The sequence below is a fragment of the Argiope bruennichi genome, chromosome X2 (assembly GCF_947563725.1).
Source record: "Argiope bruennichi chromosome X2, qqArgBrue1.1, whole genome shotgun sequence".
In the NCBI taxonomy this organism is placed as follows: domain Eukaryota; kingdom Metazoa; phylum Arthropoda; class Arachnida; order Araneae; family Araneidae; genus Argiope; species Argiope bruennichi.
In genome coordinates, this window is record NC_079163.1 from 53054611 (window position 1) to 53081377 (window position 26767).

Here is a 26767-nt window from a genome sequence, read left to right on the forward strand (position 1 = left end):
TTCTTTTTTTTAGTTTCAACCTAAATTCCATTCAAAAATCCTTCTTTAAACCGCATTATTTTTTTAAAAAATGGAAACCTGAAACAAAAATAATAATTCAAATATGAAATCGTTTTTATGTGTGTGCAATTCTTATATTAAGTTCCCTAATAAGAATTTCAGTAATAAATTATTGTTTATTTTTTAAAATGAGATCTATTGAAGAAATCTGATATTGTTTTCTAGATGAAGTGAGTTTCATGTTTGGAAAACTGATGCGTTTTGAAAAATAAATAATGAATAATTTTAAAATGGCATTAAAAATAATGCGTTTGAATTAATTTTCTTTTAAATGTCAAGCCTTTTTTATATGAATCAACATTTAAATTGCGAAAGGCGTAAGAAGATAATATTTAAATTGAAATTCCATCCATATAATTCCCCCTCCCTTCTGCGAAATGCGTTAAATTTGAAACGGCGCATCGACGATAAAATGTCGACCGACAGAAATCAACTTGTGTTCAAGGAACGCAGCGACGACAAAATATCGATCGACCGAATCGGTGTGTATGCAAGTAGCCATACTGAGTCGTTCTACTCAGAATGAAATCGTTTGCATGGCGAATTCATAAGCTGAACTCATAAGGTAAAGGAAAACTTGAGTGATTATGTTTTACCTTCATTTTATTCACTGAAAAATACTATTTAATAATTTAAGGATCTATTTATGTTTATTTATTCGAACAAAATAAAATATATCCTATCAGTTTACCTCTGATTTTACTGTAATGTGCAGTAAAAAGCTAATTATCAGTGATTTCAGCTCAAAAACGTGTCCTATCAGAATTAGAGAAATAGGAATTTACTCACGTATTACCATAGGAAATTTGATTCGGGTGATGAGATGTGTTTCAAGAACATACCTGTTGGTAGGGAAAAAGTTTTTCTTTTGATAATCCAATACAAAATGTTTAAAAACCTTAAAGGTTGCTCAGTTTATTAAAATAAAATATTCTTTTGGATTGGCAAATACCTTTTAGTAGTGCACTAAAGGTATGTGATTATGCTTGGGCTTAATTTTTCCATAAAATATATTGAAAAACTTTTATGAAACAAATATATATTAACTAAAAGCAAAAGAGTTTTGAAAATAAGAAGAAATATATTTCTTAAAAAAAATGTATGAAGCGAAAATCTAATTTAAAATGACTTGCTTATAATTTTCCATTTAAGAAATATTATATATATTTTATATATATCATATATAGAACATTTATATATATATTATATATAAAACATATTATATATATATATATATATATATATATATATATATATATATTATATATATAAAACATATTTTATATATATATATATATATATATATATATATATATATATATATATATATATATATATATATATATATATATATATATATATATATATATATATATATATATATAAAACGTATTAAGAAATTATAATACTTAATTTGAACAAAAAAATATGCATTAGATTTTAATTTGTATTTTTATGTGGACATTTTCCCAAAATTTAGAATTAAAAAAATGGCATTTAATCATACATTACCCAAACATAAATATATATAAACATATATTATATATAAAACGTATTAAGAAATTATAATACTTAATTTGAACAAAAAAAATATGCATTAGGTTTTAATTTGTATTTTTATGCGGACATTTTCCCAAAATTTAGAATAAAAAAATTGCATTAAATCATAAACTACCCAAACATAAATCTGAATGCAATTTCCCAAAGAATGCCGGTGGAAACAAAATTCAAATAATTTTATAACAAAAACTGTTTAGAAATCAAGAATATCGAATGATTTTTTTTTTTTTTATGTCATCTACCTGAAATGCATTTAAAAAAATCTTGGATCGAAAGAAGTAGAGTAATTTCTGTGTTGAGGTTTTGCTTTGTTTCTGGGATATTGTTTATAATTGATGAACAAATATAAAGGAATATGGAAATCGGTAGAGGGAAAATTCACTTGATCTCATACAAAAAAATCTTGTCATCGAAGGCTTTGTAAATAATCGTCTGAAAATTTTTATGTTTATGAGTATAAATTTATTAATTTTGCTATAATTATAGGTAATAAATTACGCTTAATTGATGAATAAAGAATATTAATTCCGTGCCCTTCCAGTCCTTTTTTTAATCGACAAATTCCTGCGTTTTGGGACAAATATACATTTTTAAAAGATACTTGTAACTATATATAGTACGGGCGATGCCCTTAGAAATATTTTATAGAAGATAAATAGATTAAATGGATTTTCGTTCCATGGTAGGTTAATAAGTTTTGGACAGTTTAATCCTACATTATACTCTTAATATATATTACAAAAATCTCTTTTCGTTTCCAGTTTATAAATTCAGGAATTATAGAAATTTAATCTCGTATGGTACCTTCGCTTAGAAAAACACAAACTATAAACCTGATAAATCTTTTCTCTAGAAACTTGTATATTTAAACAAATTGCACGTCTTTATATTCTCCTTTTCACTCCCCCTCCCCCAAGGTTTTAAAGAGAAACTTGAATTGATTTCCATTCATTTTTGTTGTATTCATTTTTTTTTAACTTGAATTGATTCTTACCTTATTGGTTTTATATATTTTTACTTTTATCTTAATTGATTTATTTTAACAGCAATTTTTTATATCTGTTTGTTTTTCATTCTGTAGGAAAATGCTTTTCAGAAATGAGTTTTCTTTGTTTCTCTGATACATCATACTAACCATGTCATACAAAACTTAACTGTCCTAAATAGTAATACTTAATCCTTTTATACAATTTTTTAAACGATAATTTTTATTAGTAAACTTCATGAATGATATTACAGATTTCTTTTGTTTGAAACAAATGTCTTTTATAAAATATATCTGAGCCTTGAAAGTTCTTCGAAAATTGCACCACTTTAAAAAAAGAAAGACTATTTACATACTTAAAACAAATGAGCTGTCACGCGACATAATAGAGAAGGAACTTATTACTTCTCTAGAGCAACTTTGAAACAGGTCATTACACAGTTCCGCATGAAAGAGTATGTAAATAAAAATTTTAAATCCCAAATCAAGCAGCGGTGAAGAAAAATTGAAAGGAAATGAATGCAATAAAAAAAATCATGAAGCTTGCCATTAATTGCAGCATATTCTGCTTAGTTTTATTCAACTGTTAACTGATTCAACGTAGACGAACTGTTTTAATATTTAGATAAGTTCGCAAACTTGCAAATAGGCTCGCCTTAGGGACGATATGTTATATATATATTGTGTAATCATTTTTAGGAAATCAATCCTGAACAGATGTTCGAATTTATAATGAAGTTCGTTTGAGTTTAATAACAAATTAAAAGGAAAACAATTATTAATTATAACACGAATTTTCTGTGTGCAAGACCAGAAAAAAAATACTTTCTAATATGTGATGGAAATTTTTCATTCTGAAGGTTTTTAAAAATTTAAAACATTTCAATGAATGGTACTTGAAGCTTGCACCTCATGGACTGTATTTATATAATTCGATTTACTAGCATTCACTTCCCTCATATTTCTTTCTTTGTAATTATTTCTAGTCTTAAGACCTACATCTTATGACTAAATTCCCATTACAGTATTGCAAGAATTCTAAGCTTTAGGAACATATATTTTTAAAATTAAACTTGTGCAATGTGATCTATTCATACAAAGGATAAGTTAGTATTCAATTTAAATTTTCACCATGCTTATACCTCAAATTTACTAGATTACAGATTTTAAGAATACCTTTTTTTAGTTTGATACCTTCACCCTTTCTAGATCCGTGGGAAGTATGCTTCCCACCAAATTTATCAATCTTAGTATGAAATTATGTAGATTGGCATACGTTCTGACAAAATTTTTTTAGTAAGTCAGAAACTTAGATGCTTCAGTTCTTTATCTCAGACAAAATGATGTCTTGATTAGTTAATTATTAATTAACCAAATTAAATTTATCTAATAAGCTAAATGAATCCCTTTTCTTATTCTAATTTCAAGCCTAAAATATTTTAACATAATATGACTAGAAAAAAAAATGGCCCTTTAAAGGGTTAAAGAAGTCACTGAATGGAAAGACGGAAGGCTATTTGATGTCTTTTTGCAGCATTTAATTATAGTACAATAATTTTACGATTACCTTTATGGATTATATTAATATGTAGCATTCAGAAGAATTTGAAAGGGCATATTAATTCCTTTTGTTCTCATTGCCAATTCATTATGAAGTGAAATGAATATGCAAGCATTTTTTCATAGTGGCTAGATGTCTGCCACAACCAAGCTCCCAGATAATCCACAATACAACAAAAAAAAGACAATTCAACACAAAAATACTATTGGAATTTTTTTTTTATTTACAGAACAAAATTTACACTACAAATTTCTGCATTTAGGAAACTTTCATTTGCAAAAGAAAATTCTTTATTATGAATGAAGTTTCTGTAACATTTTGGGATTAAAGCAGATTGTCAGTTTACTGTACATTACAAGTCATTGAAGTTGTATATCTGTCATCCATTCAGATAATTAAAATAAAACTAAACATATTTAGAATCTTTCCAATCATATGTTCCTTCCTCAAAGACATGAATTTTTCATACTTTTATAATTTTCAAAAAATCGTTGAAAACATTTAACCATGTCTTTAAGGTTGCATAAGACTACATATGAAAATTCAGCATTATTGCAAAAATTTTACATGTCGCTACTTTGGTGCATTTTTGAAATTCTGACTAAAATAGGAATTCCGACCACATGAGAAGACAAATTTGGCCATTTTGGAAAGTTTTATCTTTCCCTTAATTTTGAAGTAGCCAAACATAGCATTACACACAAAATCAATACTATTAGTAAACAAATTTAATAAGTAATTTACATTTCCTTACATTCTCGCAATTCAAAATAATATGAACTAAATATGCATACAAGCTCGGCATGTATGCAGAACATTACGAGCATGAAAAATATAGCTTAATTAGGATTTGAGCCCCAGATTGATTTTATTTCAGATTCTGTCATTTACCAAATATTTTAATATTTTACTGAAGAGAAATTAACATTTGTTTATATTTGACAAGAAAATATTTGTATTCACAGATAGATTTCCAAAATTCAGATCAATGAAACTTGCAAAAAATAGTTAATTCAGATATGAAACATGTCAAGGTAATTTCATTTGCTAATTCCTCATGTTAAATTGCGTAATTACTTTATTAAGTTGCAGTCATACATAAATTTTGATTTTCTCACCAAAAACAATGAACAAAACTAAGGTTTAAATGCTTATGTGTAAACTCGAGGAATTGTGAAATAACTGGCAACAAACTGTTCACATCAACATGGAAATAAATGTATGAATTAGAAAGGGAAAAGAGGCACTGATTCACACACACCTTCCAGAAGAAAAATCTTGCAATTTTAAAATGGTCTGCCATGCCAACTTTAAAATAAGATTTATCTATTGAAAATTAAATTAAAACTTCGGCTTCAGAAGAGGTTGATAATAAAAAGTTGTAACAATATTTTGTATATGACCCCTATAACAAAAAAACTGTTCAAGTAAAATGTTTCTCACTGGCATCATTAAGCACACAAAGCCTCACACTTTTTACCTGCCAAATTTGCCTATATTAAAAGACAATTTCATCAACTTAGACCTTTTTTTGCATAGCTCAGATTGGGGCTCGAGTCTTTGTAGATTTTAGGGATGATTATATATATATTGCAATAGGTTAAGAGTAGAATCAGAAAATACTTTCATTAACTTGTATTAAATTTAAAAAGGGGTTAAATTATGTTTAATTAAACTGTTTGCTAAACTTATTCTAAAGCATGCTCCACTTATCTGGAACATTTTATTTGAATTGTACACTTTCTCCACCCTTCTCAGCAGTTAGCTACTGTTATATTGAATTAAATATTGATTTCACATTCAGTAGATTTGAGCTTTATTAAAGATTATTCTCACCAGTATTCTATTTTTGAATAACCACCAATTCTCATAATTATTTTAAAATGTTCAGAGATTTCAACATTTTACCTACAAAAATACCACTTTTAATAGCAAAAATATATTAGATAACATTAAATCAGCCTTAGATTCAGTACAATTTACTTTACGATATTCCTACTTTTCAGTCTTCTGTAGCATTTGCTCTTCCTTTTTCAATAAAAAGAAAATATACCAGAAGAGAAATACACAAAACCTATATTGAGTACAATAAGATTTCCTAAATTCATTTTACAGTTATAATTTAATATTTTCATAATTCAAACCATGAGTATAAGAATTGAGAAAGACAGCCCAATTTTCTACAATATGCATAAGATAGAATATATAAAGAAAATTATCTAATTTTAATCTAAATGAACAAAATAAAACCTTTCCCCGTGAATAAACTTTCACCCCCATAAAACTAAAAGTACTATTGAAGCAAACATTATCAGCTTTAGCATAACTTTATTAAGTTACTGTTAATAATAATTTAAAGTAACCCAAAAAGCAGAAAATATTTCAATTGAATGTATTATAATAACTAGAATGCTAACTCCCCCATTTTATTTGATGGTGCACTAAAATTCTGAATGATGGCATAAGTGAAAATTAACATAAATGCAATTTGAAAGAGCTAATGTTGAATTAAGTTTCAATAAATGATCTTCACTTATAAATTAAAGTGACTGTCAACTTGATCTTATTCAACAACAGTTTCTTATTTCAAGCAAATGAATCCAATAATGAAAACATGCAATTCAGCTAAATTACAAAGGTTGATAGTTGAACAAAAAAGATATAGCAAGTTTTATCAGATTAATATTTAATCATTAAATCAAACTTATTGAATTAATAAAAGCATTTCAGAGTTTATAAGTTATAAATAAAGAACAAAACTTCCTTTATTATTATGATATCTTGAAAGACAATGCCAACTTAGAGCCGAGATTCTTTGTCTTCCAAAACCATTCCACGTAACCTGGAAACGATAGTTAAGTGTTGAATTTAAGTTCCAATGATTAAGCCCTAGTGATACTATGTTTAATTTGAAAAAAACATAGTTTCCCAAGAGCTTGAACACTGGATCTCATCTATTCTTTCACCTTCCTTATCAGTCCTAAAAAGAAAAATTCAACAAATTAGAAATATATTACAAAAAATATTGCATTTAGTAGCTAATCTGATTTATTCTAAACTATATCTGCATTAATGATTTATATTAATTTAAAAAATTATCCTTAATTTATGGTGTAGTTATAAGAATAAAATTAAACAGTTTGATTCAAAATTTACTAAATAAAATTAAAAGGAAACCTATATATCATGTAATGAACCCTCAGGTAGTCAAATCAAAATCAGTCAACTAACCCTACAGAATTGCTATCTTATTTAAGAGCCAGCAAAATAATCGATATAAAACCATTATATATAGTATTCAAACAATTTATTAATAAGGCGTCTTATCCATATATTCATCAAAGTGAATGATTAACAATTTTTTTTATAAAATTACTCATTTTAGGTTCCTTTTTCAATAACCACTTTATTTTTTTTCTTTTGCTCAGAAGAAATGTGCCTTGTTTAAAGATTTAATTTACAATTAATGAAAAGCTTTTAAACTAAAATCTACACTATTAAGATTATCAATCGCAGAATAAATAAGTTCAGAATTTTTAAAATAAAAGACACCTATAAGAATTAATGCATAAATTATTTAGTTTCAACATTATCTAACAGCAAGATTTATTTTTACGCCATTTCAAGTATAGCTTTAAGAAAATTGTCAAAATTTGAAAAGCATATTAAAATTTTCAACACTGGTCAGGATCATATATATTACTAGATGTTACTCATTTCTTTTATTAATAATCTGGAAATTTTCAAAAGACTGAATGTAGAAAATATATACATATGCAATTTAGACTGTAATTTACTAATTTATCTTTTCCTTTTCAGTTTTGGGCATTGGTGTACCCGTATTCAGCTTCACAACCAAACAACTGGTCCTCATCTATATTAAAATAATATCACTGGTTATGATTATTTCTGCATATATACTCAATGCAGGATACATAGATTTCAGTATCAATGGAATAAGTGATGGACAGATTTCTCAGTTAACAGGATCACTATATCATTTAATATTGCTAGTTTTGACAACTGTGTTCTCTCTCACACTAACAGGAAACATGATTCCTCAACTAGCTACTTGGATACTATTCTTTATGCCAAGATTATCCTTCCTGCTGCCTCTACCACCATCAGTAATAAAGCTAACACCTCTTCTATCAGTTTCTGGTTGTCTAATATTACTGGCATATAGTATGTGGATGCATGGTTTTAATGTATGCGAAACAGTCTACAACGGTTTGATGTGGTGCCACAGCATTGTAGAAAGCTATGATATTTTTTCAATATTTGAAATCCATTGGGTTAACTTGCACATTCCACAAGTTTTCAGAACATACTGGGCTGTTAAAAATGCCTATGATATAATGCAAGCAATGAATGAGAGTACAGAGCCACTGACAGCATACGATATAACAAAAATATCTTTAATTAGTTCAACAGAAAATCTTGTATCATTACTTGGCTTGATAAGTGTAATATCTTTCACAGTCCATACTTTTTCTTATATGGTACACGTTTTTTTGGAACTTAAAGAGCCTTTCGATAAAGAAATTGGACAAATGCTAGCATCACTGTTATTCGTCTTTTGTCTTCAAGGACGTATAACAAATTTTGATGCAGAAACTAGATACCAACAAGTCAGTCACCACTTTCTCCTTTTGCTGTTAGCATTACTGCACTTCTTGTATTACGAGATAAAAGATGAATTACTTTCAATAGGTACATCAAATACCCCTTCAACTGAAAGGCATATCAAGACATTACTAATCGCTTCATTACCAATTATATTATCAAGTATGATTATGCAATATGAATTCAGCATTGATAACACTACAACTTGGTTAATATGTAGCTCTGCCCTTAATGCAGAAATCATGTTAAAATCAGTTGTCACAATTGCTATCTACACACTTCTAATGATAGATGCATATAAATGTGGACTGTGGGAAAATCTTGATGACTATATATATAACTTAAAATTTGGTTTAAATATTGTCGAATTTTTACTTGGAATTTGTCTGGTACTTACACACACATACATATTCTTTTTTGAATCAACTTCACTTGCAAGAATTATGCTAATAAATGTACACTTATACTTCAATGTATGGGTACCATTTTCAAGAGGAAAGGATGTATTCTACCAACACCATACAGCATTGAACAAAGTAAGAGATCTACCAGTAGCCACTAAAGAACAACTCAGACAAAAGAAAGACGTCTGCGCAATTTGCTACCAACCCTTGAATTCAGCTCGGATAACAAGTTGCAATCACTTTTTTCATGGGGTTTGTCTACGGAAATGGTTAAACGTACAGTCAACCTGCCCATTATGCTTTAATGGGATAGAACCTACAGATGAAGAATTATTTTGGCAAACTTTCAATGAAGCCATTATGGCATAATGGAATATGATAAGTTTAATGACAGCATCCCACTGGAATAGACAGTGTTCAAAACAAGTATAAAACTGTGATATCTACTTTTACAAAATCTCAAGATACAAGTACTTAGCATAAGAGTACCTCCCGAGTTGTTTGTTCATATATTTTTGTATTTATGCCATATTATGTGTTTGTATTTTACATTTTTGCAGTATCTACTTATTTAAAAAAAGTTTTCATATCAAATTCACATCAGCAATGTAACCAGAATGTTATTTTGACCAGTTAAAGAGCATGTCGCTTATGATTGTTCAAAACCTTTTTTAAATAAAAGTTATAAATAAAGCATCAATATTGAATTTAGTCTACTCATAAAAATATTTAACTATTTCTTTAAAGTACAAAAAACTTCCTATAAAAAATGCATATTGCTACTAAAAAGAATAATATCAATCTAGGACAATTTTTCAAGCTTTCTAATTTAAACAGTTTGACTAGATAATTCAATCCACATTTTCATATTAGAATCATTTTAGAAAGCATGCATGCCCACAAGAATTTCTATAAATTTTAACCTCTACTTACAGAAACTCGTACCAAAATTTGTTCAGTTAAGAGAATAATATACTTTATGGGCTATAAGTATTAGAAGAAAAAATCTATGCAAAGGATTAAGAGAACACTTAAGTTCTTCACTTGAAAGCATAAATAATATCTACCAAGTCAAAATACGAGACAATATATCATTCAAATAGCTAAATTAACTCAATTATTTTTTGATTCTTTGAAATTAAAATTTAGAACTTTTAATTGAAATTCTAATAAAAGCACAAGACTATGTTTTTATATTTAATATTACTACAAAAAAACAGCAAGACAGATTTCAAACATTTACCAATATTCAAAATATTAAGGCAATCAAATAAGAAACAGCTTCTTGATCAATTTTTCTCTGTATTAATATTCTTTGAAACAGGTAAAATGAATATCACCAAACAGAATGTATTTCTACCGAAATACATTAAGAAAATTCACTGACCTTATTGTTAATTATTTGAATGAAGAAACTCATTTCTAAATAAATATTATAAACACAGTCCAATTTAAACCGAAACTTAAGTTTATTTCTATTAAACTATATTCTTGAATGACAATTTTCACTATACCATACCATATATTTATTTTCTCTAAATCTTAGTTTTCCTTATCGTAAGGAGGTGAAAATGCATTAAAATGAATTATTTTAAAACTTTGGGTGAGAGGATCAAACCATATGTATGCATTTAAACTATTCTCACCTTTTCATAACATATACAATCAAATCCAGCACTTGAAAGGTTGCTATGCAGATTCAGACTTCAATGATTAAGCCCAGGAGAAAAAATGCTGTGGAAATAAACAACATAATTTCTCATGAGCTTTGTCATTGAACCCTATTTCTTTCCAGAATATCATTCTTCATCACACACATACCTTAAAAATATGAAATAAACAATTCTTTATATTAAATAAGCTGGTTACTTAAAGATTTTTAAAAACAGGAAGGGAATCAAAATCAGGCTAGTGGGCATAAAATATTATCAAACAGAACAATTAGAAACAAATACACTTATGTAGTCCTTTAGGAAGTTTCGTCTTATTTTTTTCCTATGTCTCTCCAACAGCAGCTTCCATTTTGTATTTCAGAGGCTTGATAGGCTTCAATGTGTAAGCTCTCGAGATAAAATGTTAGTTAAATCAACAACATTGTTTCCCAAGAGCTTTCACATTAAACCTCAGAACTGTTCACTTGCTGGAAACATAAAACAGTAGATTCTCCTTACTTATCCTTTGTACCCTATATTTTATTAAATTGCAATACATATTCTTATAAACATGACTATGAATTAGATGTTGAACTTTAACACTTAAATAAAATACAAGAATGAGATCATTAAAGATTAATAAAATAAATTATGCTTAGCTAAAAAAAATATTGGCAATATATTTTTCATTAGCTTCAGCACAATCTAGTGTTTTTCACATAGTTAAATTAAAGCTTACAGTACTACAGCTAATAAGAAATCAGCCAGTGACTGAAAATTACTTTTAAACAAAAATCTTAATTACCAACCTATTCATAAAAAAACATCAATGTTTAGAAAAAAAAATATTACACGATTTTTTTTATTAACTACTCTATTGAATTCCAGAAAAAAATGTTACTCTAATATAAAGCAGAATAGCATCATTATTTGCAATTAAATAAAAAAATATTTACAATTAAATCAAATTTTACAATAAAAAATTTACATAAATAAATACAGAAGTTCAATGCAAGCTTTATCATTGATGCATCATACTTAAAATAATGCTATCACTTGAAAACTTACCACAAATCTCAAATTATGAGAATAGAAGCATGCTTATGCCATTTTCTGTTCTAGATCTAGCGTCGTTAAATATCAGCTAAAAGTTAAACTAATATGACAGAATAAACTAATTTTCTTTGTAAAATTTTAAAAAGTAAAAACTTATTTTAATATTATAATTTTATCTTATACCATTAATTCTTCTACAATAAATCAAGTTCGCTAGAAAGCATGATACACCGATCCGCCATACTGAGCAATAATACAACTGCGAAATTGTACAAGCGCATCTTAACGCGCATATCGAAAAAAGAAGCTTCACTGAAAATGGAGGCCTGAAGATTCTCCATTGTCTAAGGAAATGAGGCGGAATTAATTTTAAAGATTAAACAAAAGTAAAGGATTAAGAAAGATTGATAACTAAAATGCACGATCCATTTTGAAAGGTTAAATGAAATTCGCCAAAATTATGGAACAATAAACATAGCCCAATAGCAATTCTACCGATAAATTTGTATAAAAGCATTTTTGAATAATACTAAATTTATCTCACGCTAACATGCTAATTCAAGACGTTTCAGCATCTTTTGAATAAACGCGGGAAAAACGTAAGAGTCAACAAATCCCACCAGTGAATTGCCATCTCATTCGAAAAAGGCGCCATATGGTTATCTCGATGTTCTGTTGAATTCATCTATAAAGAAAACAATCTAACAGATACAATAGAATTAATAAAGAATGGTAACAAAATAATGTTAAATTAATAATGCTAAAGACAAAATTTCATCAAAAATTGACACTTTGTTCGATTTTTCTCCGAAACAATGATGCTTCACTGACAGAACAAAGAAGATTTTATAAATCATAATATACGGCATTTCCAAATGTTTTCGTAACAATTTTGAATGAGAATCGATTTAAAAAAAGGAATAAATGAACCATTAAAAATTGAATCAATAATCATTTTTACTTACTAAACGTAATTCCGTATACTAAATGAAGCAAACACATTTGCTTTGTGAAGATTTTCCAAAAAATGAGAAAATTATAGAGCTACTAAGACAAAATGGAAAACGCTACTTTAGTTAAAATGAATTACTTTAAAAATCATTCCAATAAAAACAATCAATACTGGAAAAAGTATTCCAAGAATGGAAACAAAGGATGTAAAATATTAAAATTTTCCTTTAATAAATAGAAAAAAAGAATTAAAAATATCACCGGCTCCAATTTAAAGATCATGTCAGAGATCCAGAATCACTCTTCATCCCCAAGATGAAGAATTGGAAAATGAGGGACCCTAGGTAAAATAAAATGGACGACGCTTGGATGAAGATGCCGCATACGCTAATACGCAGGATCTAACAAAGAAGCTCCGCCATAAAAGCTACAAACCGCAGAAAATTCCTAACTCGACTAATTTAATATGATGCGAAATTTAAAAGCCGTAATTATGATCTCGGGAATAAAATTCAATTCAGAAAACGGTAGAGAAGTGTGTGCATCCATCCAAATTACTACCTTCAATAAAAAGCCGATAAGAATGACCGGGAAGAGAGAGAGCTTCGCTTCCTCCTGCAACGGATATACGTCAAATCTTTAATCCACACCCACGACGAATGCGATAGCGATGAAGCAAGCTACGGGGTTCTCTTCTTTATGGCTAAACGTGAGGCTCAGTCAGTAGAAAGGGAAGAGTTGTTGCTAAGGGGGAAAAGAGGAGCAAAAGATTTACGGCGTCAAAAATCACGCTGAATTTAGAGGAATATTCTGAATTCGCAAATCTATGACGAGGAACTTAAAATTATTCAATTAATATAAATTCGGGTTTTAAAATTTGTTTAAGGACTGTTGGGAATAATCTCAAAATAAATAAATAAATAAAAATGCTAATTCTAATTGTACGTTATTAATTAATTTTATAATAATTTATCTTTGTATACAGTTAATTTAAAGGTATAGAGATGATGAACAATTTTAGCATTTTCACAAAGAGTATATATCTAATAATACAATTTCAAATTTTTAAAATTGAAGTTTGCACGAACTGATTAGTAGGATTCAGAAAATCAAATGGGGTAAAGTATTCTTTCTACTAAGCGATGTATTTTAATTTTTTTAGGAGTTAAACTGAATCAGTTGTTACATGAAATTAATATTTTATTGAATCTGAATCAAAAGACATATATTTAGAGCCAAAAATTCTTACTATAGAAATTTCTTACTTTTCGTAATGAATCGAACCGATAAATCTTTTGACAATCGAAATATTTTGCAGTTGCCAAGACTAAAAAAATTAAATACACTCTATTCACATATCAAAAATACCAAGAAAATCGGGCAACAGAAAGCTAAAGAAAATCTAGGAAAATATCATCATCTGGATATCATCATCGCTGTGCACAAATTAATTTGAATCTATTTCTTTTTCATGCAGCTTCTCCGGATTGTATAATATATTATTCTTGTTATCAAAACGCAAAACTAATGCCTATAGAAGTACAGGTATATGTGATTATTTAGGTAAAATCAGTCCCGCCATGTTGTTCTCATGACTTTCCTGCGGGAAACCTGTCCTTCCTCGAAGAGATCCCTTCCCACCGAAATTTCTGTGCTACGGCGGTCTCTATAGGAACTGGTTATGTTAGGGAAGAACCATTTCGAATGACAGGAATCCCGCGGAAGTCTGGAATTTATTTTATTCTTAGTGGTGCCAGTTTACAAAGGAAAGAAAGTAGTTGACCATTCGTCTACTCGATTTTGCCGCAGTTGCGTTTGCTTTTGCCTACACCTATTTAGTTTATTTTTAAGACACTTTGTTAAACTCTTTTTAGTTAAAATTAGTTGCATTTCATTTTTTCTTTTTTCTTACACTTGTTTTTTTATTTAAATGCTCTTATGCTCTCTATGCTATTATGCCGTTTTAAATTTAGAAAGGAGGAACGTTAAAGTGAGGATGAACTTATGATTCAGAACAAACAATAATTTGTGACCGTGATTCAACTTTCCAAAAATAATTACACCGTAATTAATTAAAATATTTTAAAATGTTTCTTGTAAAAATATGTTTTCAGTTATAAGCAAAATCTTAACTATGATTATTATAAAATGAAGAAGCCATAGAAGCAATGATAAAGTGTTAGGTGTTTGGTAGAATTTACTGACTTTTTTCTTCAACTGAAATGCAGCATCTCATGCATATTCACAAGCATACACTTAAATTCGATATAATGACATAATTTATTTACGATATAAAAAATATGTTAGATATATTACTAATGACAGTATACAAATATAATACATATTTATGGAAGAAAGGAATGTCAAATACAAATAAAAATTTATGATTGAATTTTAAATTATTTTTTGGTGGATGTATAAAGTACTGATATTTTGAGAGTTTTTTTTTTTTTTAATCCAAGTTTAAAATAAAATGCAAACTATCTACTATTTTCATTTAAAAAATACTTCTTATTGTCGAAGATTGACAGTTTAAAAAGTACAAAAATATGTTACATGCAATTCATTACTTTAAGGACAAATCAATAAATCTTTTAGTTCTCTGGATCATTTTCAAATCTATCAATACTTATTTATGCATTAGAATCATGTAACAACTCATTTTCATTTGAATGTAATACATAAGATTCCAAGACAATAAGAGTTTTCTCTGCCAGTTTGTTAATGATCTTCAGCTTTCAAAATGTCATTTCCCAGTGTACCTGAGTGACTAGTATAGTGCAGATGACTTTATAAAATTCATAAAAGTTGTTATATGCTTTATCATGAAACTTGTTTGATGCTAAAATCTTTAATACACACGCTGTACAAATGTTGAAACTTTTACAGTTATTACAAATTGGAACCATTGAATTCTAATTAGTAATTCAAATGGTACAATTTTTGTTGAATTGTTCTTAATTTCCCCAATTTTTTTAAAGAATATTTTATGCATAATTTTCAATAATGCTTTTCAATATCGTAATGAAAATCAAATTGGTAAATCTAATATTGTTCTTCAGTTAAAAATATGAATAAACAACTCTGTTTTATTTCTTTCGGTACAAAACTTTCTTTTGTTGTGATAAAATAATGTCCATTTTCATTGTTTCACTAGTTTTTATCAGTCCGCTTTTTCATTCACTTTTCAATAAATTTACTTTTTAGATAGTTTAACTATACAATTTTCATAGATTTAGTTTTTAGTCATATTGTTAATTTGTATTTCCGTTTACATCAAGATAACCTTCTATGGAGATTATTCTTATATTTATTACCACCAGCCCTTGTCGAACAGCTGGTTGACCAGGAATAATGATTGCTAAACTTTTCAGTTAAATATGTTATGAAGCTCCCTCTTAGGGATTTCTTCGGCATTTTTTTTAAATTTGTCGTATACGAAGTATAGAGAAAGTATTGTAATCGTCAAAAAATTCGAATTGGAGATTTTAATAAATTTCCACGTTTTAGACCTTCCGGAGTTCTAAATTACATTTTTGGCATTTGTCAGTCTGTGACAAAGATAACTAAAAAACGCTTTGAGTTAGACGAATGAAAATTGGTGTATTAACTTTTCATCAAATTTGTGGATTTCTTTGTATTTTTGATCAAAATCCATTCAGAAGAAGTCTGCCTATCCGGTTGTTCAAATATAAATCAAACAATAACTGCAGAATGAAGAGAACTAGGTAAATAAAATTATGTATACAGATTTATCATCTATAACGTCGACAACAATCAACTTTTGAGAGAAATACAACAAGGGTTTCACTGTCTGTACTTTCAGAAGCATGTAATTGCGGTGACTCAAACACTCAATGACATTACACATATTAAATTTGACCTATTTCAATTGGTTTGGAAAAATTTGTCAAAAACACAAATTCGATTTTCTGATACTAATAATCGCAATGTAAGTATTAGTCCCGAAAAAGCTCCTCAGAATCACACGACAAATTCAACAAAAATGTTTAATTCATGCCAAATGTCGTAATTCAAATAAAGGTTCGTAAGGAAATGTTGTTACTATTCTAGGTAAAACCATGCATATTGTTCTCTGCATAATCCAAATTTCGCAATTATTTGGGGGGGGGGGATAACACTTTTATTAGTGAGCATGCGAGAAAGTTTGGGGGAGGCACATCCACTGGTTAAACTTCAAATTTTAACAAATATGTAACACGCATTATTTTATAAGCCTTATATCGCTCTGTATATTGTGCTATGCATTTCAATAAATTTCTATCTAACCTAAAATTTGAACTTTCATTTGAAATGGAAATGATAAAATTGCAATTAATGCAAAAGCTTTCTTGCAGAAGCTATTTAAAAATGCGTGCACTGTAAAAAAGTTCATCATTCAAAGTTTTCAAAAAAAGTTTTTTAAAACACATACTTAAAACCAAAACCAACTAATCATAGAAAAGTAAGACATATATTCATACCTTCATCATCAACAATAAAAAAAAAAAAATCCTATATGAAATATTTATAAGATTAATGAAAACATTCAAATATTTTTACAATAGTGAAATATATTGTTGCAATGTAAGCTTAAAAGCATTTCAGAAAACCAATAGAAAATAGATAATCGACAGTACAGAAATTAAATTGATGTCATTGAAAAGATAATTTTCTGAATTTGAAGATTGTATAAAGTTCTTTTGTTTTACAAGACTTTCAACAATTACAAGAGAAAAATGTAGACACTCATTTCATTTTTAATCAATTAAAATTGAAAAAAAAAATAGTTATAAGCTCCACATTTTCACTTTCCAAAGTACATATGTGCAAAATTTCTTATCTCTAGGCCCAACATCGAGGTTTCCATTTTTTTTCTGGATCTCTCTTTTTTTTTTCAAAAAAAATTACTTTTCAATTACCTTTTTTCATAAAAAATTAATCTACCAAATATTACAATTGTTGTTTCTGAACCCGTTGCTGCCTGCATGGAAGATTCTTTCTCCCAGTGGGGAGAGGTTCCACCTCTGTTGGGAAACAATGATATAACGATATGTCATATAGAGCGACAACTACGTACAAACATTCATTTTTATTAGTAGTAAAGATAATATTAATGGTAGCTAAATAAGCTATATAATTGCAATTTAAATTCGTTTTATGCATAATAAAATTAAAATAATCGTCAATGAATATCTTGATTTTTAGCACTGTTTACTCTTCATAAAGTTTTAGGGGCAGGACTAATGAATTTTCTGTTTTTTTGTTTTTGTTTTTTTTCATTGTGTGTGCAACTAATTCATTTCTTGATCTTTTGAAATAATCAATTCTTTGTACTTAATAAAACTTAAGTTTGCAAATTTAAAGCTGATTAATATAATTAAATTAATACACATAATGCGATATGCGAATCAGCTGATTGTCGAAGGCGGCCAACGTTTAATACAATAAAAGCTAAGTAAAAATAGAAAAACAAAAATTTTAGCTGATCTCTTAAAAAAAAAGTCTTCTTTCCTACTTTCTACTCACAAAAATCAAGAATACCATATTATCTTCCAACTATTTGCTTCGTAAGAATTTCCAGAAATCTGTCCAATTAAATTGATGCTCCTTTGCATTTTCTATAACACTGTAAACATGATCAAATAAAGGTTCCCAAACACATAAGTCTAAGAAAAGGCTTGTGTGGTTCTGTTTTCTAAATGTGGCTTTGATCATCAAACATCTTTCTTCTGCTCCCTAGTAAGTATTTCAGTCGTCGGAAGAAGAATTCATTTTAATTTAGAGAGGACAGTTAACTTTTTCATCAGTTTTATGACAGCAAAATGCAGCTGCAAAAAAAAAAAAAAAAAGTGTGAAAAAGCTCATTGTTTAGTTACCTCGCAAAGACATGCATTTCCAACAAAAGTGGTAGCATCTCTTCCACTTCTTCGCAGGACACCGAAAGTCGTAAGAATCTAAGAGGTCATACAAGCTAGGCCTTATACAGGAGAGGGTGTGTGTTTATAACAAAAAGTAATTTCTTGCAATTAAATGTACTTAGTTTATAAAGGCAAAGGAAATTCTAGCAATTCTCTGTTACAACATGTTCTACTTTTTCTTGCTGTCACTCTTTCAGCGGCCTTATGAGCCAGGAACCCATTTGCCATCGGGCAAACTGTCGATCTGCCACTGTTTATTACTTTACTGTTATTTCGCCACGTTTATTACAAGCAATTATTTAACTTGGCTTGTTTCGTGCTCTCAAAAATGTAATTCTTTAGAAGATTTTGTACTCTTTTCCTGATGTACTGGAATTTTGAAATTTTGTACAGTTGCTTGATCAAGATTTATTCAAATATTTTACTATTTTCCAAACTTATTTATCAATTATTGGATTAATTTTAATTTAATTCTGAATAGATATAAAGAACGCTATTTGGTTTGTGACTTTCAGGAAATTCAGTTTTAATATTTCGTAAAATTCACAACCATGAATTCAGAAATACATTGAGAATTAAAAAAAAATGAAAATAAAGCTTTTGATAACACCCTTTTAACAGTAAACTAAAATTAGTATTTTTTTTCTCAAAAATATGGATGTGAAAACAAAATCGCAAACGCCTTTGGTTCTAAAATCAATAAAATAAAGAAATCAAGCCATAAAGAACATTGTAAGAAAGAAAAATTTCTAACCATTCATGAAAATATATTAGAAATGTGATTAAAATTCGATTTTACTTTGATGTTTGTTTTATCACTGTCTCACGATTTTACGATTTTGCTTTGCTATTGATATTTTTGATAAAAGGTTTAATAAAGCCATTTTAAGCTTTACTTATTTTTATTAGTTCAAATAACTACAAATCATCTTTAAAATACAAATTTTAAATTATTCTACTGGAACAGCATTATTATTTTTTTACAAATAATATGAAAGAACTAACAAATAATATGAACAAATAATATTAAACAAAATTAATATTTGTTTAAAAAAAGATTTACTATTAACATCTTCTTATTCTGATTAATATTCTAATAAGAACAAGGTTTCATTTTCTAAGTAATGTTACAGTGCATATATTATTATTTTAATTTCCTTTAATTCCATAATTTCCAACACTGAATCTAAACACGAATCTTACAGCTTGAGAAATATCTTCTTATAAATTTAGAAGACAAACTACCATATTTTTTATTCTTTTGAAAAACATTTATTAATAAATAAAGAAATAGTTGTATAATTATTTCAAATTAACTTTTAACCAATATCAATTTTATTTCTAAAACACAATACAAATTATAATTCATATGTAGCACAAATTATTAAACTGCATAATAATTTTGTACCAAATTAAAATTTTAAAAAAAATGTGGATCAAAATGGAAGTAATTTATTTTCTATGTTATACAAGACTAGTGCAAAATGTTTTAAACTTATTCTGAGAATAAACAAAAGACTACAGATTGCATTCAAAACTCAATCGGCAGCAATTAGGGATGTATATAAAAATAAAAAGGTCAATTATACAGCGTTCTCTACTTATGAATTTTTTTATAATTTGTAAACAAAAGTAATTGTGAAAAGCATCTTGATTTAAAACATTCCATTAAATTTTACCAATAAATCTTAATAAATTAATTTCTGTTAATTAATACTTTAAATTACTTTATAATAAGTGTTCATTGCTTCATTTATTTTCCCCCTCTGACCTCGACAGTATTTTTATGTACAAAAAAAAAAAAAAATGGGAGTCATAAAAATATATTTTCTATTAAAAAAGTTTAAAAAAAAACCATTGCTCTATAATATTAATACTCAGTATCTCAGTATCGCCTAATACGTATGGAACGCATACCATTCATGAATTTCACCAACATTTACAGTGATATTTTCATTCTAAAATTGTGTTTTTACGCTGCCTTGTTTTTTTTACAATATAGATGTGTATAAAATGATTATCTATTCCTTTTACCGATTCTTCATCTATTTTACCAAGAAGGAATAAACATTTTCGTTGAACTTTAGGCCAGTAGATGGCTCTACTTATCAGGGAGACATTATAATCGATCGGTCGAGAATTCAGCCATTTTTTTGACTTAAGCTACTATATAAATATATACATATTTAAACGTAAAATACGTTAATTAAATATGTTGTATTGGAAATTATTGGTAAAAACATTCACTCAGTATATGTTTTTTTCAACATTTTCTTATTCCCAATTATTAGTTATTTTAATAGATTTTGTTATCGAAAATTGCATGTAGGAAAGAACATAAAATGAAATAATAGATCGATGTCATATAATTTCCCCCTAATATGAAATTATTAATTATTAGAGAAAGTTCGCGTACAGCTTTCTGCTTTTATAGAACTCTTTATTGTTTAATGTCCTTCTCTAAATAAACAATTTTGTAGATATAATTTATTTGTCTATAAGCCGACGAATATATAATTTCTGGAATTCATGAAGCGTATCTCACATATTAAGGATTTTTAATTAAAACCTTTCAATCAGGTTGATGAAAAATTTGGATATGTAACAGCATAAAATTATTATATCTATAAAACACAGGGTGTAATGCTTGATTTTCATCCTTGTTTTATGTAATGAACACCTTAAAATAATAATCGATTATAATGTGTGCTACTTTTTTTATATCTTTAAATTAGTTTATTTTTTCCTCCAAAGGAATTTAAGATGAAACTGAAGTAATGAACATTTGAGAAAAAATATTTAGTATCACTATGCCACGAAAAAATATAAATTATTTTTTGAAATAAAAAAAAAATACATCTTCTTTCTCAACACTAGATGGCAGTAGGTGTCATAGATGAAATTGTCATAGATGAGATGATCACGTAACCTCGCGCAACTCTGGAGATCATTTACCCCATTAAATAACGTCGGTTGCGCTCTATGATGTCATAAAATCACGTCTTTTCCTTCGCATCTAGAAAGAAAAACACAACGTCTCTCTAAAAATATTCATAAGCGAATTTTAATTGCGCTGCATATTACAGAAATCTTTTTTATATTGATTTATATCTGACATTAATTTCTATAAATATTTAAAAATTATTTTATTCCACAAGACAAAATTTTTATTCGAATCGTTAATGGAGTAGCTAGCCGGATAGTCGCTGGTGAATTGCATTAATTAACCCAAAAATTAGGGAGAAGTCTTAGTATATATATTCATTATAATTTTGACGAATTTTGGAAATGGGCTATAGATGCTGCTCATATTTATTAACGGCTTAAAAAAATATTAGTATTTAATCAAAAGCAGTGGTGTTGCTAAGGTAGGGAGGTGGGGGGATGGTGTCGATGCTCCAGTCTCGAGCCATAACGGGCGCCACGAAGACAGATCTTTGTTTTTATTACGTTTAAGTAGACAAATATGACGATGGAAGGGCATATTAACCATCAATGCGCCTCGTTCGTTCACAAAATGGCCCCCAGGGTAATTATCAAATTGAGTCTCTCGCTTCTCTAATTTGTAATATCTGAAACATTTTAGGTAATTTTGAATTTTTGATATTCTGCTTTACGACCCTGTTAAACCTAAACAATGGTGATAAATAAACAACTGTTAAAGCCAAATATGGTATGGCACGAGACAAATTATATTCTTTAGGAACATGAATTATTTGAGTAACAGGTCTATACTGAAAATAAATGGCGTAGTTCTAAATAAAATAGAAAATTGAGAAAAAAAAATATTTAGGAAAAATGGGTCTATAAAAAAATTTGTATTTGGAGAACGAAAGATGAAAATATATAAAATGATATGCACACACAGTTAGAAAAAATATTATATGGTTTTAAAGAAAATATATTTATCACATAAATGAAATAAACAAATAAATGACAAATATACAATAGAATGCAAGATTATACAAAAGTCAATTTTTTACATTAAATCTTATTATTTCCACTTACGAATTATAGTTTCCATAATGTGGGTCTGAGTCCGTAACAAATCAAGTTTCAGAGTCCTTGAATAAGTTATTAACGCATTTTAGAGTAATGCTACATTTTAACTGAACTCAATTTTAAACACTAGTTGCTGTATTAGTTAGTATCAGTGTCGTTTTATTAAATTTGAGCGCCCTGGTCCAGAGTAATTTGACGCCCCATCAGAATCATAAATTGGAATTTGAGTGCCCTTGGCTAGAGTAATTTGACGCTCCATCGGAACTGTGATTAGAATTTTCATCGCCTACGAATCAGTGAAAATGCCCACCTCATAAAATAATGGAGGAGTAAAAGGTGAGAGAAAAAAAAAAATGTTTGTATGTGTTTGTGTTCTCTGATTAACAACTTACAAATATGCCTTTTCAGAATAGGATTTTGCAAGCCAGCTTCCTATATTTATAAACGCACGCATGATAAATTTTAATAATTACATTATAAATGTAATAAATATTTATTCGTTTGGTCTGTATGAATATTTTTTGGATTGATATGCTTGTTTAAGTAACATCTCAATTAATTACGCAACATTACAATCAATATTTGGATATAACCCTAATCATATTTTTATATTTACTATATTTAAAATCATGAATAAATAATATTTAAACATTATAAATATAATAAATATTTATTCGTTTGGTCTGTATGAATATTTTTTGGATTGATATGCTTGTTTAAGTAACATTACAATTAATTACGCAACATTACAATCAATATTTGGATATAACCCTAATCATAGTTTTATATTTACTATATTTAAAATCATGAATAAATAATATTTAAACATTATAAATATAATAAATATTTATTCGTTTGGTCTGTATGAATATTTTTTGGATTGATATGCTTGTTTAAGTAACATTACAATTAATTACGCAACATTACAATCAATATTTGGATATAACCCTAATCATAGTTTTATATTTACTATATTTAAAATCATGAATAAATAATATTTAAACATTATAAATATAATAAATATTTATTCGTTTGGTCTGTATGAATATTTTTTGGATTGATATGCTTGTTTAAGTAACATTACAATTAATTACGCAACATTACAATCAATATTTGGATATAACCCTAATCATATTTTTATATTTACTATATTTAAAATCATGAATAAATAATATTTAAACATTATAAATATAATAAATATTTATTCGTTTGGTCTGTATGAATATTTTTTGGATTGATATGCTTGTTTAAGTAACATTACAATTAATTACGCAACATTACAATCAATATTTGGATATAACCCTAATCATAGTTTTATATTTACTATATTTAAAATCATGAATAAATAATATTTAAACATTATAAATATAATAAATATTTATTCGTTTGGTCTGTATGAATATTTTCCGGACTGATATGCATGTTTAAGTAACATTACAATTAATTGTGCAACATTGCAATCAATATTTGGATATAACCCTAATCATATTTTTACTTTTATCATTTTTAAAATTATAAGTAAATAATGCTTTTGGGGTAAAAATTGAAATAATATCAGATAGTTACATTTAAATGCCCTTAATTAATGACATTCCTGGGTAACAACCCCATTCCCCCATAGTATAAAACGGTCCTGATAACCAAGTTATGAAGCCTTTTATTTCTACGTTCTGGCAATATGAGTTATAACTAATTACAGTTAAACATTTGTCTTCTGTGTTGTGTGTAATTAAAGATATCTTCGATTAAATTTTTAAATATGACATTATTATTTCGGAAAAAAAAAATGACGATTCTAGATTTTCAAGTTATAATGACAATTCAATTGAAAATGAGATACCTGTTTAAAACGCTGAAGGATAACACATCAAAGATGCATTTATAGGTTTCTAAAAATGAGTTTTGTGTATAACAGAGTAAAAGATTTTTGACTTCTATCACAAGCTTCTAATTTAACAAAAAATTGCACATATGAAATTTTAATTGAAGAGTCGATTTTTGTTTCGAATGACGCTGAGAAACATGCCTAGCTTGTTTTACATTAAATACGAAATTGCATTCAATTTGTTTTTTATGAATAGTTATTTGTACATGGAAACGAATCGTAACTCGAAGATCAACTGTTAATTAAATCTTTTAAATAAGCCGAACTTACAGTCCAAAGCGGTTATTTTTGAAGGACAAAGCTATAAAAAATGATTAATGTTTAATTTCTAAATATCAAAAATTTGTACTGATACATCACAATTATTCAATCAATTTTGAGTGAAGTTCTTTTGAAGAGGAGTGTCAAACTCATATATCTGGCAGCAAAAAAATAAACGCATGTCACTTTTTTTTTGGGGGGGGGGGGAGGTTATTTTGCAAAATTTTTTATTGACAATTTTTTCTAAATATTTGTTACTTTAATAAATACTTAATTAAAGTTGCATCGTATAAAAAGTTTTAGTAAAATGAATTTCTCTCCTGAAAACTATAATAGACACGAGAACATTTATTTGGGTAATGGTGAGTTTATTACAAAGATTGACAATCTACATATCAAACAAATTAAGCAAATTGTAGTATTAAGAATGTAAATAAAAACCCTGGACATATAACATTAAAGGACTATAAGTATTATTCCTTGGGATAGGGTACACAATAGTTAATGGACTCCAGGTTAGAATTTTTTATTCATGTGAAGAATAGAAGAATATGATTTCACGATGACAGTATCGTAGATTTCTTTTTGGAGGATTCTTAGATTCTATCTCATGTGAGGAGGAAAATGTGGTTGAAAAGAAAAAAATTATCTCCAGTATATTCAGACATATTAACATTTGTTATTTGAAAATTTTTATAATGTATTCCATCAAGATGCACAGAAAGACTGAAAAAGCAGTCTTTTCATTTTATAATTATCATGTTTACTTATACTAGAACAACCCGACAGACAGACTTCCTCTAAATGGATTTCTAATAAAGTTTGACAGAAATCTGCAAATGTAGTATTTATTCACCAAATTTCATTTATCTAGTTCAGAGGGTTTTTGAATTGTCGTGTTCATTGATAGATGTCATTCCAAAAATGTGTTTTTCAGATTTAGAAAGGTTTGAAACGTGAAGACTCTTCAAAATCTCGGATTTTTTTGACGATTACAGAACTTCTTCTTTGAATAATAATTCTGTGGTGTGGTGTGGAGAGGGGGATACCAGCTCAGGTGTCGTCCTCGTCATCTGACCGTGGTTCAAAATTACGAGGTCCGTCCCAAAAATAGCCCTAGTGTTGCTTCAAACGGGACGTTAATATAACTAAACTAAACTAAACTTGAATAATAATTCATATATGAGAGAGTAAAAATGTTAAAGTTTTGTATCAATTAACATATTTGAATTCATTTTTCCGTGATATTAAGTATAATTCAAAATAATTGAGACAAACTTAGAACTTCAAATTCAATTATTAAAATAAAAATGGCTCAATTTTCAAAAATTTGTATATCTATTTAAAACTTCTTGACTTTTTAATTCTTTAAATGGCTTTGTATGAAATGTGGTTGCCGATCCTTGCTCTGTGTATATCACTCTAAAAGTGTATCGCAGATATACTGACCCACAAAATATCCGTGCAAATATGACTAAGCAATTTAGGTGCGCATTATTTTTAATGAAGATGAGATTATATATATAATGAGATAATTCATGAGTGATTAGATAGCAAATATTAGAATAAAATCCTAATGATTTAGAGGATTGAGAAAAAAAATGCCGGATTTGCCCCTAAATATTTTAATTAATTTTCAAAAGGCTCTCCAATTATATAATCGTAATTAAATGGTTATTTGTGAGTTATATAGGATATCCATTATAATAGGGGTCAAATATCTAATTTCTAAAAAGTTAGAGGTAAACATACAGTTAGAGAAATGCTCTAAATCAGAGGTTCCCAAACTTTTTTTTCTCGTGGACCACTTTCAAAGTTTTACTATTTTCGGTAGACCCCCTGC

At 27.8% G+C, this 26767-nt stretch overlaps 1 protein-coding gene and 1 long non-coding RNA gene across 3 annotated transcripts in view; both read left to right on the forward strand.

Moving 5' to 3' along the window:
• LOC129961048 (protein TRC8 homolog) overlaps positions 1–9903 on the forward strand; it is a 31094-nt gene extending 21191 nt beyond the window's left edge. For both annotated transcript variants that reach the window (XM_056074849.1, XM_056074848.1), the window contains exon 2: positions 7986–9903. In XM_056074849.1, the coding sequence (XP_055930824.1) occupies positions 7986–9565 (1580 nt within the window). In that variant the 3' untranslated portion in view covers positions 9566–9903. The remainder of the gene's footprint in view (positions 1–7985) is intronic.
• A 12950-nt stretch (positions 9904–22853) lies between these two features.
• The window catches only part of LOC129961071 (uncharacterized), a 57441-nt gene continuing 53527 nt past the window's right edge, over positions 22854–26767 (forward strand). The window contains exon 1 of the long non-coding RNA XR_008783754.1: positions 22854–23114. This is a non-coding gene — a long non-coding RNA (uncharacterized LOC129961071). The remainder of the gene's footprint in view (positions 23115–26767) is intronic.